Source organism: Pogona vitticeps, chromosome 2 (genome assembly GCF_051106095.1).
Source record: "Pogona vitticeps strain Pit_001003342236 chromosome 2, PviZW2.1, whole genome shotgun sequence".
In the NCBI taxonomy this organism is placed as follows: domain Eukaryota; kingdom Metazoa; phylum Chordata; class Lepidosauria; order Squamata; family Agamidae; genus Pogona; species Pogona vitticeps.
In genome coordinates, this window is record NC_135784.1 from 123,276,811 (window position 1) to 123,292,491 (window position 15,681).

At 44.1% G+C, this 15,681-nt stretch overlaps 1 protein-coding gene across 6 annotated transcripts in view; it reads right to left on the reverse strand.

Moving 5' to 3' along the window:
• Positions 1-15,681, reverse strand: part of PRKACA (protein kinase cAMP-activated catalytic subunit alpha) — a 97,555-nt gene that overhangs the window by 6,246 nt on the left and 75,628 nt on the right. For all 6 annotated transcript variants that reach the window (XM_020800415.3, XM_020800420.3, XM_078385864.1 and 3 more), the window contains 6 exons: positions 8,980-9,108; positions 8,793-8,891; positions 2,827-2,909; positions 893-1,019; positions 256-351; positions 1-123 (listed from right to left, as the gene is read on the reverse strand). In XM_020800415.3, the coding sequence (XP_020656074.2) occupies positions 1-123; positions 256-351; positions 893-1,019; positions 2,827-2,909; positions 8,793-8,891; positions 8,980-9,108 (657 nt within the window). The remainder of the gene's footprint in view (positions 124-255; positions 352-892; positions 1,020-2,826; positions 2,910-8,792; positions 8,892-8,979; positions 9,109-15,681) is intronic.

The following is a 15,681-nucleotide window of genomic DNA, read 5'->3' on the forward strand; positions in this document are numbered from 1 at the left end:
CTTTCCAGAGACAATTTTCTCATAGATCTGAATGGGCTGGTCTGCAAAGAATGGGGGGTAGCCAGCGGCCATCTCATAGATGAGGACACCTAGGGCCCACCAGTCCACAGCCTTGTTATAACCCTGCAAATAGGAAAGAAGGCTCAGGTCACAAACACCACAGAGGGGCACAAAACGGCAGAGGGTCTTTGAGCTCCCCTGACCCCCAGAGCAACTCAAGGCAGGATACACTGTCCCCAAGTACAAACGATTCACCTTGCTCAGAATGATTTCTGGCGCCAGATATTCTGGTGTCCCACAAAGGGTCCAGGTTCGGCCTTTCACTCGTTTGGCAAAGCCAAAATCTGTCACCTGGGGAGAAGAGGAAGAACAAAGGAGGTTTTGTCAGCAGTACAACAGAAGCAGTGGGTGATCCGCTCCAAGCACAAAGCCGAGCACAGACAAGCGACTACATTTAGGGTGGGAAATCTAGAACAGAGGAGGGAAACTTCTCTTTCAAAGATCAATTACTGTGATCATTTTTGAACAGGTTTATTTTCCAGGGATATGAAAAGTGTAATTTTTGACAATTTGGAACACATTTGATTCTTTAAAAAAAAAAAAAAAAAAAGGTTATTTTTTTAAAAGTGACACACTTCCTGTACATTTACATAAATGATAAAATGCTATCCCCTACTCTCATTTCATGTGTGTGTGCATCGTAATCCCATCATTTTCATTACTAATTACTTAAGCTTGGCAAGCCCCAGTTGTTTCTATGCGTAAACACACTGATCACTGTAGATGTTCAGGGAAAGGAAGTACATGTTGTGCTCAAAGCACACAGATAGGGACAGACACTCCTATGACACTGGGCTGCAGGATCCCAAGGAATGGATAGAAGTGGTATTACCTCAATGTAGCCCTGCTGGTCGATGAGGAGGTTCTCAGGCTTCAAGTCTCGATAGATGAGATCTAGTGAGTGCAGGTACTCAAAAGTCAGCACAATCTGAGCAGCGTAGAACCGGGCATGAGGTTCACTGTGAAAAAGGGGGGAGGGGGAGAGGGGAACTGTTCTCAAAAGCTACCTTCAACCAATGTGACCTTCAAACTACGCCCTGCCCCATGATCTAGTACCAATGAGTCAGCCACGCCTCTCCTTGCATTCAGTATACCCTTGAGCCTTCAAGTAAAATTGTCTTCCTCCAATCTGATGCTCTCTAGATGACTGGAAATGCAATTCCCATCATTTCCAGCCAGTATGGCCAATTGCAAGAGATACCGGATGCTGTATTCCAAAGCAACTGGATGGTGCCAGGTTGGAGATGGCTGAACTGGACATCCAATCACATACTTTATCTCCATTATTCTCCCTCCATCCCCAACATGACAGACAGAACAACTATGGGCAATGCAAGCAGAGGGACCTTTGCTTCTTCTGACCCTTTCCAATCAATAATGAGGGCACCCGTCCCAGCCAGTAATCCCTTGGAGGGATGCACTCAACTTCTGTGGACCCATCAGGTCCAGTCACTTGCCCATCAATGTTAAGGACAAGCAGCTAGGGCCAATGCCATCATCGCTGCACAGAAAGGGCTGGCCCGTTCCTTTCACTTACCACTTGCATACTCGGGAGCAAAAGTGTTACTCTGATGTACTAACTTAGGCAGGAATTGTGCCTTTCAACATAGAAAGAGCCCCCAAAGCTATTTACAGTTTTTAAGATGACTTAAACACTTTACAAGAGAAAAGGCAAACTTAAAAATGGGGAATAGAATTATAATGTTTTAAATTACTTAAAGGCAAAGGAGAACAAAATAGGACCTAGTGAAACTAAACAAGAAGGGAGAGACTTCCACATCTGAAGTATAATTGCAGTGAAGCTCCTGACTTGTACTCCCACTAAACCAGCCTCTCCTGAAGGTGAGGTATACAACAGCACCTCCAAAGCAGATCTTAATCTACCAACACACTCATACAGGAAGAGACTGTATTTTGGACAACCTGGCTTCAAACCATTTAAAGATTCATGGGGGGGGGGGCTGGGAAGTAGTATCTTGAAATGAGCCCAGAAACAAACTGCAGCTCATGCAGTTGATATAAAGCTGGTATAATATGGCCAACACAATGCAAGCTAGAATGCAATCTGTCCACCATCGTTTGCATTAGCTGCAATTTCTGGACAGTTTTCAAGGGCAGTTCCACATACAGTATGCTACAGGAAGGTTAAAGGTAAAGGTTCCCCTTGACAATTTTTTGTCCAGTAGTGTTTGACTCTAGGGGGCAGTGCTTATCCCTGTATTCAAGCCATAGAGGCAGCGTTTGTCCAAAGACAATCTTCCGTGGTCACATGGCCAGTTCGACTTAGACATGGAACGCTGTTACCTTCCCACCGAGGTGGTCCCTATTTATCTACTCGCATTTGCATGCTTTCAAACCGCTAGGTTGGCAGGAGCTGGGACAAGCGACGGGCGCTCACTCTGTCACGTGGATTCAATCTTACGACTGCTGGTCTTCTGACCCTGCAGCACAGAGGCTTCTGTGGTTTAACCCACAGCGCCACCACATCCCAGGAAACTAAGTGTTAAAAGCAAACACAGTTTCTTATACATTCTTCTTCAAACTGTCTAATGTCCATGGTGGTAGCCAGTAGGGCTGGCTAAGACTGTAGAACAGTTCACCCAATCTTAAGCACTTTTACAAGAGAAAAAGGACATCTCTTGCTTCCTAATCCAATCCCTATGCTTTAACTCACCTGGGAGGAGCATGGGAAATCCAACAGCTAGCTGTTCTGTTCCCATAATAAGAGTACTGTCCTGAAGTTATAGGGATAGAGAATACACTAACCTGAACCTGCCAATCCGTCGTAGGTGGGAGAACATCTCACCACCTGGGATGTATTCCATGACCATGTACAGATTCGTGTTATCCTACAAAAAAAGTGCAGAAAGAAGTAAGAGGCAAAGAGTGTGTAGGCAGAAGGTCACAACTTCCTCATTTACAAAATGCTTTCTATTCTATACAAATACTCAAGCTACACAAATGTGCTCCCAAATAAATCCACAGATGTACTCTAGAAAACATATCAGGGCAATTGGGAGTGGGGAGGGATTCTCGTGTCTGATACAGAATTCACTATTTCATGTTACTTTGTCTATTGTAATATTTTATACTGTGTATCTATTGTAGCATATCCTACTTAAATACTGTGTATAAAATCTGGGTTTACAGTACATGTCCTTTAAATTTCCTTTAAAAATTGAAGCAAATCTCGTATCTTTATAACGGGGGGGGGGGGGTGCAGAGTGGAGACTGCAAAACATTTACACTGATTATGGACCAGAGGTAGCTAAGGAACAAGTTGCAATGGTTCAGAGTACAATGCTTTGTTTCTTCTCCACTTTGTTTCTTCTCCGCTGATCTTCTATTGCTGCCTTGTCCAATAAATTCAAGCGCTGTATAACTCAATGACAAATGTGTATAAATCCCTCTTTCTGCCCATCTTTATTTATTTGTATCTGTTTCTTTGACAAAGTTGATCTAATAGTGGACAGGGCATTGTGTTTAGTTCTGTGTTCTGCACAATATCCCATCCTGCCACAAGACTTCTGCAGTCGCTTAAAAATGCCTCTAAAAGGTGTATTATAAATTACTAAAATAAATTGAAATATCTATCAGTCTTATAAGTTGCTCTTACTAAAATGGGATGAACTTTGAATGTAGTTAGGTATCTAACAGTAAAGCTAAATCATAAGCATATACAGTGGTGCCTTGCAAGACGATGTTAATTTGTTCTGCGAAATTGCTGTTAAGCGAAAACATTGTCTTGCGAAACACGTTTTCCCATTGAAATGCATTGAAAACCTGATAATCTGTTCCAATGGGAACGGATTGTCATCGTAAAGCGAAAATTGCCACAGGAAGCGAAACGTTAAGCGAAACGTGGTTCCCAAGCGAAGACAGCAGTCTAACGAAACAGAGCCCATTAAAAGACTCGTATAACGAAGCAAGACCAAGCTGTCAAAAACATCGTAAAGCGAAAAACAGGGACCTAAAATTTAACCGTCTTGCGAGGCAAGGTCCCTAACATCGTAAAGCGAAAATTGCCCATAGGAAACATCATTAAACGAAGCGCAAGATCGCTCCGAAAACCTCATCGTAAAGCGAATTCGTCGTTATGTGAAGCAATCGTCTTGCGAGGCACCACTGTACTGAAAATAAGTCCCATTAACATCTGGGTAACTAGCCACTGTCTGAATGTACATTTAATTCTAATACAGTGGGGTCTTGACTTGAGAACTTAATCCGTATTGGAAGGCGGTTCTCAAGTCAAAAAGTTCTCAAGTCAAATCTGCATTTCCCATAGGAATGCATTGAAAACCATTTAATCCGTATCTGCTCTTTTCCGTCCATAGAAACTAATGGGAAGCTGCTATTCCGCCTTCGACCACTAGAGGGGGATATTTTGTTTCTTTTTTTTCTTAGGTCAAGAAAGGTTCAGGGAAGGCAGGGAAAATACAGTCCCGGCAGTCCAGTACCAGGCAGTCTGAAGCCTGTCTCCCAATCCACTCTCTAAACACTGGGAGGAGTGAGGAAGCAGACAGGCACCCTTTTCACTGGCCAACAGTTAACTGAAAGTTCACTTTTTGCACTTTCCCTGCCTCCCACGTGGGTTTTTTTCAGTTCTTAACTCAAATCTAAGTACTTAAGTCAAGTCAATATTTTCCTATGAGAGTGGTTCTTAAGTCAAAATGTTCTTAACTCAAGTCGTTCTTAAGTCAAGACCCCACTGTAGTTTAGGACCTCAATACCTGTCAGAACAAAACAACTATTTGTTCCACCTGCTCTTCACAGTCCATGATGTTAAGAATAGTGACCCTGTAGGCCAAAAGAGTGTGATTCTCAGTGTTGGCCCCGTTTCTTTGGAATAAACTTCCAATGGAGGTTCGACAGGCTCCTTCCCTCCAAATATTTAAGAATCAGGTATGGAATTTATATTTGAAGTATGTCTTTGTGAAAGGGAAAGGTCATAAGCCATCAGAAGAACCAATTTATTTTTGGAGTGGAATGGGGTGAAAAGGGATTAAAAGGGTATTTCTGGTCACCTAGTTCCGAGGGCAAGGTTGGCACAGGAGGGAAATTATAGGTGTATTGTTATACACATTTTATGTTAGTGTTGTCATTATTAACTTTCTTTAATAAAATTATTTTAAAAAAAGAAACAGGTGAAAACTAGACTTTAAAAAGTGGCTTTTATTAATGCTGACCTGGGATTTAAGTTATTTGACTGTTAATTTTTAAAAAAATCAGGTTTGCTTGTAGCAGTGGAAAAATTATTTGTTAGTTGATAATAGATTGTATATTTGTGTTGTACTGGATATTATTTGACTGGTTTTACTGTTGCAAACCACCCAGAGTGTGCTATGCACTCAGATTCAGGGCATCCTTCAAGAGAGACTATGGTAACGTGCTGTGAATAGAGGACTTGGAACAGCGTCTAGTGTGGCTGAGCAGGCCAATATGAGAGTGACCATCCCTTCCACACTGAAGACAAAACAATCTGTCCCCTGTCCAGCTTCCTGATTTTCCTGGTTTCGGGACTGCCTCTTTGCCTTGCCCTGCTGAACAAGTGTCTTCAAAATGGGAGAGGCCATGATGCACCGCCTGCCTCCAGGCTGAATGCTCAGATGTCAATGTCCCATCTGTTGAGGTCCATTCCTAAGGCCTTCAGATCCCGCTTGCAGATATCCTTGTATCACAGCTGTGGTCTCCCTCTGGAGCGCTTTCCCTGCACTAATTCTCCATACAAGAGATCTTTTGGAATCCAACCATCAGTCATTCTCACGACATGCCTAAGCCAATGTAGTCATAGCTGCTTCAGTAATGTATACATTCTAAAAATTCCAGCTCATTCTAGGACTACTCTATTTGGAACATTGTCCTGCCAGGTGATACCAAAATGCGTCAGAGACAACGCATATGGAACATGCTCAATATGCGTCAGAGACAACGCATATGGAACATGCTCAATTTTCTCTCCTGCCGTGCACAAAGGGTCCAGGACTCACTGCAGTACAGGAGTGTGGCCAGGACACAGGCTCTATAGACCTGGACATTGGTATATACCGTCAGCTTCTTATTAAGTCATACTCTCTTTGTGAGTCTAGAGAACATGCTATCTGCTTTGCTAATGCGTTTATCCAGCTCGACATCTAGGGAGAGAGTGCCCAAGATCAGTGAGCCAAGGTACACAAAATCATGAACAACCTTCAATTCTTTTGTGGAGATGGTAATAGAGGGAGGTGAGTCCACGCCCTGGCCCATGACTTGTGTTTTCTTCAGGCTGATTGTTAATCCAAAGTCTTGGCAGGCCTTACTAAAACAATTCATGAGTTATTGGAGGTCTTCAGCAGAATGGACAACAACAGCTGCATCATCAGCGAAGTGGAATTCCACATGCACTTCAGCTGGACTTTGGTCTTTGCTCTCAATCTAGAGAGATTGAAGAGCTTTCCATCTGATCTAGTCTGGAGATAGACACCTTCTGTTGCTATTCCAAAAGCGTGCTTCAGCATGATAGCAAAAATATCCGAAACAGGGTCGACGTGAGGACACAGCCCTATTTCACTCCACTTCGGATGTCAAATGGATCTGATGCTGAGCCGTCAAAAACTACGGTGCCCCTCATTTCCTCATGAAAGGACCTGATGATATTAAGGAGTCAAGGTGGACATCCAATTTTGGGAAGTATTTTAAAAAGGCCGTCCCTGCTAACCAAATCAAAGGGCTTTGTAGGATCTATGAAGGCCACAAAGAGTAGCTGTTGTTGTTCCCTACATTTCTCCTGCAACTGTCTGAGGGAGAATACCATGTCAGTGGTGGATTTATTAGCTCGAAATCCACACTGTGATTCCGGATAGACTCTGTCTGCAAGCACCTGGAGTCTCTTCAACACAACACAGGCAAGCAGCTTCCCTACAATGCTGAGAAGAGAGATGCCATGGTAGTTATTGCAGCTGCCCCTGTCTCCTTTGTTCTTACACAATGTGATGATGTTTGCATCTTTCATGTCTTGTTGTACTCCATCTTCCCTCCCACCAAGACAAAAGATTTCATACAGCTCAGTGGTGATGAACTCTTTACAGAACTTCGGCAGGGATATTATCCTTCCCAGGTGCCTTGCCTGAAGTGAGGGAATCCAAGGCTGCTTTTATTTCTGCTAAAGTTGGTTCGCTGTCCAATTCTTCTATGCACTATGGAAGCATTATGAGCTATGGTGTAGTATACAAGTTAAATGAATAAATAAATATATGCCTAAGATACTATTTTCATCTTCAGGATATAATGTCAATTTACTCATTCCGACTTTATTCCGATAGAGTTTATAATCTTTTGATATCTTATTGCCTAGAGCTGCCATAATGGAGGTAAAGTAGGGATGTCTACTTTGTAGGATGGGACACTGGTGGAGAGTGCACATTTCTTGCGGGTGACTTTTCAAACGAATGTTGTGATCATGGCTCTTTGGGTGAAAGCCACAAAAATATAGTTTGCACATTAAAAAAAAAGGCTGGGCCTGGCATAGGTGGGATCCATTTGCTCTTTATATTATTTTCATGTAAGTTAACTAAAGCTCCTGGAAACCATGATCAAAAGCATATCGAATAGCTGTACCATGGGAGACATATGTTTATCTTGTTACACTGCATCATTCCTATTTACACTCTCATTATAATGGCTCTATATTAGCCTTATTAGGGCTTCCTTATTCTCACAGTAACCATGTGTAGACCTGCAAAAAGCAATTTAATTGTCTGAAAGTGCTTTGATGCCACTTTTCACTGTGTGGTGGATCCTTTCTGTGGAAAGCAGCATCTAGCAGTTCAAGCAGGAGCTTCTTTCAGTACTGAAATGCTTCCCTCCCTGTACACCTTTCTGGAGATCTCATGTTTCAAGAATCTGTTGCAGGCAAATGGACACAGGTAATCCATCCACTGAGGCTGCATCCAGAAGGGAGCTATGTATTTTCTGCACAGAGGGGCAGCACTTCTCTAGAAGGCAGCTGGACACCACGGCACGGTGGAGTCGTCAGGAAGCTAAGAATCATACCAGATCCAGAAATATTAGGCAATTGGTTTTCTCAGATGCTGTGATGAGAGAGGAAGTGTAGGCTCCACAGTTAAGAGAGCACATGCTCTACTATCACTCCTTACCAATCTCTTCCTCTGTGGCTGTGGTGGAATCTCCCTTTAAGGCAAGGAATCATTGGCAAGAGAGTGCTGCTAGTGTTGTAAGGAACAAAACTGGCTCAAGAAGCGTCCTGATGTCCTCTACGGGACATGGGGGCAATCCCCTCAACATTCCTTGGGTGTCCCCCTCCCCCATTTTTTTCAATTTTGTTGGGGGGGGAACGGCCACTTTAAAAGGGTAATTCTTTAATTGAAAGGAAATCCCCCCTTTTTTTCAAGAAATATTTGGGAGTGTATGGGTTATAGAAGCAGGGGAGATACGTCTCTGGAGATCAGCCACCCTCGGCCTGAGAAGCACCTTTTCTATTATGTGTATGCCTAAACAGATCAAAGCAAAATAAGCAACACGACAATAGGAACTGGCAAGAGGTAGAGAAAGCATGATGTCTTGCTACTCTTTCAGAACAAGCTGAGGACACAACGTGAAGGCAGGGTTTCATTCAACTGCCCAGTAACTCAGTATGATGACACACCCACTGCGTTTTAGTCACTTCAGATGCTCAGGAATCCTGTGGGTGTGCAACGGAGAGAGAAAAGGGGATACTGGCACTTGACAGCACCTACCTTGAAAGAATATTCTAGCCTGACAAGGAAGGGGAAGTTCACAGCCTGAAGGATGCGCTTTTCGTTGAGGGTATGCTCGATCTGCTTCAGCTTAACAACCTGCAAGACAGGGAAGAGGTTGGACAGAATCAGGGACACATTTCTCCTCCATCTGCAGCATCTATCCATGTGTGTGGCCAAGACTCACTTTCTGCTTGTCAAGGATTTTCATGGCAAAGTAATTTCCAGTCTCCTTGTGCTTCACAAGCATCACCCGCCCGAAAGAGCCGGTACCCAGGGTCTTGAGCCGGTCGAAATGATCCAGGCTGGCTGTGTTCTGAAAAAGGAGAAAAGAAGCAGCAGAAGAAATACATGCCCATCACATTGTGCTCTATGTTTCAGGATGTAAGGAAGCATTTGAGTGGTCTGGGGTGGGGTCCGAATTAATCTGCCTGAAATATCAACCTTCAAGTAGCATCATGTCTACCCTGCCATATTAGAGCAGCAATTGTTCTAGAGGAGGCGATGATAGGGAGGTAGGAGATATTTAGTAAGATGTATGAATGTAGTTTTATATATATGTATATATATGTTTTTAGTGTTTTTAGCTTGATTTTATGTCTCCTAATTTACATAATGTTCTTTACTTTTGCTGGTCAATGACCGTAATAAAACATTTATTATTATTATTTTAGAGGAGGGACTAATCTATGCTTGCTGCTGTCACCAGCAGAATTTTTGGGACAAGGAACATAGTCAAGAATTTACCACCAGGGGTCGCAAAAGATGAGTTTTTACAGAGAGAGATACAGTTCAAAATCCTGTATGTCAGTAGGAAGAGAAAGGAACCTAACTTCACATGGAATGCTATCTGTTTATATTTAGCAAGGATGGTGAATATGCGCCCTGCAGATTCTGCTGAATTGCAACATGCATCAGCCATCACCAGCATGGCCAACACTGAGGGATGAGGAGAGCCATAGTCCAACAATCTGGAGGACGACATGTTCCCCATCTCTGAAATATAGCCACCAGTACTCACCACATCATAATAAGTGGGAAGTAAACCACAATATATCTTCATTGTGGGTAGCACAAAAGTATAAAAATAACCACACACCACCCTATAAATCACAATAGCTATAAAACATACCTAGAAGTAACAGCCTATGTGTGTAGGATAGATAATGTCACAGTTGACCGGCAACAAAAGGGGCAAGCCTGAGAACTGTAACATTCAAATTTCAGGGCTAATGATTTACACAACCATCCTATTGCTACTGAACTCTTATTTTAGTAGTTGTGATATAGGAGTGATTTGCTAAAACACTGTATGTGTGAGTAGAACAGCTGATAACATTGCAGAGAAGTAAATACTTGTTTAATGTTTTACATAGACTGCCAACCATAGCAGTTTAAGTGGTCAGTTGAAGAATTTTGACTTCTTCCTCTAAGACATGGCCTGGGTTCTTGACTTGAATTATTTTGACAAAGTGTTATTATTTATTCCCATGTCATACAAGCATCCAGAAAGCTGGCAAACCTTGTGGTGCTTCTTACCCGCTGCATCCTCCACATTATCCAAGATCTGCTCCAAGCAACAGGTAAATTAATCCAAATATGGCTTTCTTACATCCAAATCATTCTGTTTATCCAACCTGTACACCCCAGTGACACTCAAATCACTTCCATAGAAAAGGCAAGTCAACTTAGCTGAATCATACCTCTGTAGAGGGGAAAGGACCTAAGGGTCATCAGATTCAATTTTCTGCCAAAACAAGAACTCCACAGCTAAACTAGCCCTGACAGATGGTCATCCACCTTTATTTAAAAACGCCTTGTGCAGGAGAGCCCACCGAGGGCTTTTAAAATCATCTATTCCACTGTGAAACAACTCTTCAAGATGTTCTTCCTAAAGTCTAGTCAAAATCTCCTTTTCTAATTTAAATCCATCAAGTATAAACTGGAGACTAGGTCATCTGTTTCAGAAACAGAGTCGCAACTTCCCTGGTATGGCAACATAGCCTGGGTGCAAGAGTCAAGACTGTTACATACAGCACTGATGTTACCTGTCTGTCATGGGTTTGGAGGGAAAGTTCCATCCTATGGGGAGTGGAAGGCGGGACATCAGGAGGAGGGGCTGTACTGTATATATATGTGGAGCGTGTGTGGAGAGTGGAGGAGACGAAGCAGCAGCTGGGAAGAAGAAGCTGGTGTGGGAGTCTGTGTGTCAGACAGGGTACTACTGTGTGTCAGTCAGTACCAACCTGATAGGTTCAGGTGTCTGTATGGTTAGCCAGAACTGATAGGTTCAGGGTCTGTGCTTCAAGTTAAGTGTTCTGTGTGAACCAAACTGTGTGCATGTATGAATGAGACTAAGCCACGTTACTATATCTTATTCACCTGATCATTTTATTTTCCCTGTGTGTTGTATTTAAATAAACCTTATTCTTTTATTTGTTGAAAATCCATCCCTGGTCTGTGTGACTTCTTATAGGGAATGGTTGGTGGCAGCTTAGTGAAACTGTGGCATATCCCAGTAGGTCTGGGTTTGTCACATTGATTGGTGTCCAGCGTGTGGGATACGACTGGTCCAGTTGTCCAGTGGTCCAGCAAAGCCTTGGCAAGAGTGCCCAGAGCAAGGGGGGTCTAGTCAGGGACAATCTGAGAGTGCGTAGGTAATCTTCTAGGTGTGCCTCACGGGGGGGTGCACTAGTAGAAGAACGTGTAACCTCAGATTGGGGGCTAGATTAGGGAGCTCTGAGGCAACCTGGTTTTGGCGGGAAAAAAGCTGAGGCAAAACTGTGAAATAGCAGTGAGCTAGCTTGTCTGCTGAGAGGCCTAGCAGAGGGGGGTAGACTCTAGCTCGCAACTGTTGCAAGTTAGTGCTGAAGGACAGCAGCAATCTATAGAGAAAGCTGGTTCTGAGGCAAAAAAAAAAAGTGGTCGCTTTATTTTGAGGCTTGACTTTTGAAAGCAGCCTGTGCTGGGGGGGGGATTATGCCCTTGACTCGAAGCCAAATGGCAGAAATGGGTGAAGTGAAAGACCCCCAGGTTGACCAAGGTTCTGAGGATGAATTTGGCTCAGTGCAAGGTGACAGCACGGGAGAACAGAACCCAGAACTCAGGAAAATGCTCATAGTCCAACAGCATGAACTGAGGATGAGGCAATTTGAAATGGAGGAAAGGGAAAGAGAGGAAAGATTAGAAAGAGAAAAAATGCAGGAAAGGGAGAGGCAAAGACAATTTGATCTGGAAAAAGAAAGAATGGCGTTTGAGTTAAGAAAATTGGAACTGATGAATCAGAACAATAATAACAATAGGGATTCTGAGGGAGGCCAATTGTCTAAGGCTGACCTGAAGAAATTCCCTGTATACCACAAGGGAGATTGTCCTGAGGTGTTCTTTTCCTTAGTGGAAAGAGCGTTTGTGGACTTCTCAGTAAGGGAAACTGAGAAGATGATCATCATGCGATCTTTAATCAGTGGCAGCCTTGCTGAAGTTTATTCAGAGATGCCACAGGAACTGATGAAAGATTTTGCAGAGTTTAAAAAACTGGTGTTTGCCAGACATGGGATAAATGCGGAACAGCTGAGGCAAAGATTCAGGTCAATCACCAAGAAACCAGAGCAGACTTTTACCCAAGTGGGGGCCCAACTGGTGAGGCTGCTAGAGAAATGGATATCTCAGGAGGGGACAGAGACCTTTCAGCAGCTCAAAGACTTGATAGCGCTGGAACAGTTCTATTCAGTCCTGCATGGGGAACTGAAATTCCAGGTGAGGGAAAGGAAACCGAAATCTGTGGCAGAAGCAGCCGAGATCGCAGATTTTATTTATCAAATAAGAAAACCCTTAGGTGCTGAGGGGAAATCTGTAGGTAAACCCAAAGAAACCTACAGCAAGTACTCTCAGGGACCAGGGAAAAGCCAGCAAGGGGGAGGGGCCCATGGTGAAGGGAAGCCCTCAGACATGAAACCAAGACCTCAGATTTTGGAGGGAAAACCAAAACAAGATGAGAAAGACTCAAAATACACCAGAAAATGTTATTTCTGTCAGGGAAAGGGCCATCTAATCTCAGAGTGTGAGAAATTAAAGCAGCTAAAAGGAATTGTGCCTCAGGATTCGAGTGGAACCAAGCCGAAAGCTGTGTTCTGTGTCCAGAAAGAGCAAGGCTCATTGTCACTGAGGGAGCCTGTTGCCATGGCTACTCAATCTGGAACAGCTACATCTGCTGATCAGGCTGAGGAAAATGGTCCTCTTGTAGAGGTCAGGCGCTGCCTACTGGTGAGAACAGATTCTCAGTTGTTTGAAACCGCAGGGGTGGACGTAGGAATACTTGGCCATCAGTATCGGGGGCTGCGGGACACTTGTTCTCAGGTGACCCTGTGCCATCCAGATATTATTCCTAGGGAATATGTAATCCCAAATGAGAGCATGAAGGTGGCAGGGATTGAGGGGCAGGTGATCTCACTGCCAGTAGCGGAGGTACCTGTGAACTTTCAAGGCTGGAGGGGAGTTTGGCGGCTAGCGATTTCATCGACTCTGCCAGCAGCCGTGCTCGTGGGAAATGACCTGGCTGAACATGCGAAATGGGTGCTAGTGATTACACGTTCACAAGCCACCACGGGGACAGTTCAGGGGGGTAATGATGAGCCCGAGACGGAAGCAGGTGGGGGGAGTTCAGAAGCTGTGGTGGAAACCTTAACCACAGACAGCAGATTTGGACAAGAGCAAAAGGCAGACGCCACTCTCCAAAAGTGTTTTGAACAGGTGACTGACGCCCAGCTAACACCTGAAACCCCAGTGAGATTTCTAGAGAAAAAGGGGATTTTGTATAGAGAGACCCTGAGGAATATCTCAAAAGGGGGAGATGGGATCAGAAGTCAGCTAGTGGTACCTGAAAAGTATCGCCCCACGATCTTACAAAGGGGGCACTCTGACATGTTTGCTGCGCACTTAGGGGTGAACAAAACACAGCAGAGAATCACACAGAATTTTTACTGGCCTGACATAGGGAAGCAGATCAAAGAGTTCTGTAAACAATGTGATGTGTGTCAAAGGCAGGGGAATAGCCGCGACAGGACCAAAGCAAAGTTGTGCCCTTTGCCTGTGATTGACACTCCGTTCAAATGCATAGGGGTGGATATTGTGGGACCTTTGCCCAAGGCCACAAAGAGGGGGAACAGGTTCATTCTCACCATTGTGGACCATGCCACGAGGTACCCTGAAGCCATACCCTTGACTAACATTGAAACTAACACAGTGGCAGATGCCTTGGTGGGGTATATGTCCAGGATGGGATTTGCCTCAGAAATAATCACAGATTTGGGAGCATCGTTCACATCGAAGCTCATGAAACGCTTATGGCAAATCTGTGGAATTAAGCACAAGGAAACCACTGCCTATCATCCTGAAAGTAATGGGTTAACTGAGAAGTTCAATGGGACTCTAATGCGCATGATTAGGGCTTACTTGGCAGAGAATCCAAACAATTGGGACCAGAAGCTGCAATCCCTTTTGTTTGCTTATCGATCAGTGCCACAAGCCAGTACCGGGTTCAGTCCGTTTGAACTTTTATTTGGGAGAAGGGTGAAAGGGCCCCTTGATTTGATCAAACAAAATTGGGAGCAGATCACCCAGGATGACCCACAAGACGTTGTGACATATTTAGACTCTTTAAGGAATGACCTAAAGAGAAACCTAGAGCTAGCAGCAGAGACCCTGCAAGCTCAAAAGGTCAGGCAGAAAGCTTGGGATGACCAGGAAGGCAGGGAGAGGCACTTTAACCCAGGGGAGGAAGTGCTTTGGCCTAGGCCCTGCAAAGAGGACAAACTGCAGCTGGGTAGCCCAGAAATAAAATACTTGGGTCACATGGTAGGGGGAGGAGTGATAAAACCCCTGGAGGCCAAAATAGAAGCTGTTCGTGATTGGCCCCGACCCAACACCAAGAAAAAAGTCAAATCATTTCTTGGGTTGGTGGGCTACTACAGAAAGTTCATCCCGAGGTTTAGCGAGATTGCGGCTCCGCTGACCGATCTGACGAGGAAGAAGGCTGATGACCGCATCCCGTGGACCAGCGACTGTGAGGGGGCGTTCCAGAGGTTGAAGCAGGCGCTCATCAACTATCCAGTGCTGCGTGCTCCAGACTTCGACCGGGAGTTCATCATCTACACCGATGCGTCTAACAGCGGGGTAGGAGCAGTTCTTTGCCAGGAGGATGAGAATGGTGACCAGCATCCAGTGTCCTACCTGAGTAGGAAACTCCAGAAAGGTGAGAGACATTTGGCAACCGTGGAGAAGGAGTGTCTGGCAATAGTCTACGCGATCCAGAAGGCCAAGCCTTACATCTGGGGAAGACATTTTGTTCTGTGCACTGACCATTCACCACTGCAATGGTTAAAGACAATGAAAACCCACAATAGCAAACTTATGAGGTGGGCTTTAAATCTGCAGGACTATGACTTTGAAGTGAAGGTGGTCAGAGGGTCAGTGAACTGTGTTGCTGACGCCTTGTCAAGAAGACCTGAAGAATGAAGACGGCGAAAGAAACATGGACTATGTATATATATTGATGACAAAAAGTTAAATGTACCTGTTTTTTGAACTTGGTTTGTATGAATAAAGGTAAATTGATGTAATGTATATGGTAAATGTTTAAATGCCTAATTGATATGGTTAACTTAGAATGTAAGTATAAGTAAGTATGATATTGTATGTATAACTGTTGTTGTGTGTTTTATCCAGGTTGTTTTTTTGGGAAAAAGCACCTTAGCTTTCCCCCTACAAAACAACTTATAAAGAGGGGAGGTGTTACATACAGCACTGATGTTACCTGTCTGTCATGGGTTTGGAGGGAAAGTTCCATCCTATGGGGAGTGGAAGGCGGGACATCAGGAGGAGGGGCTGTACT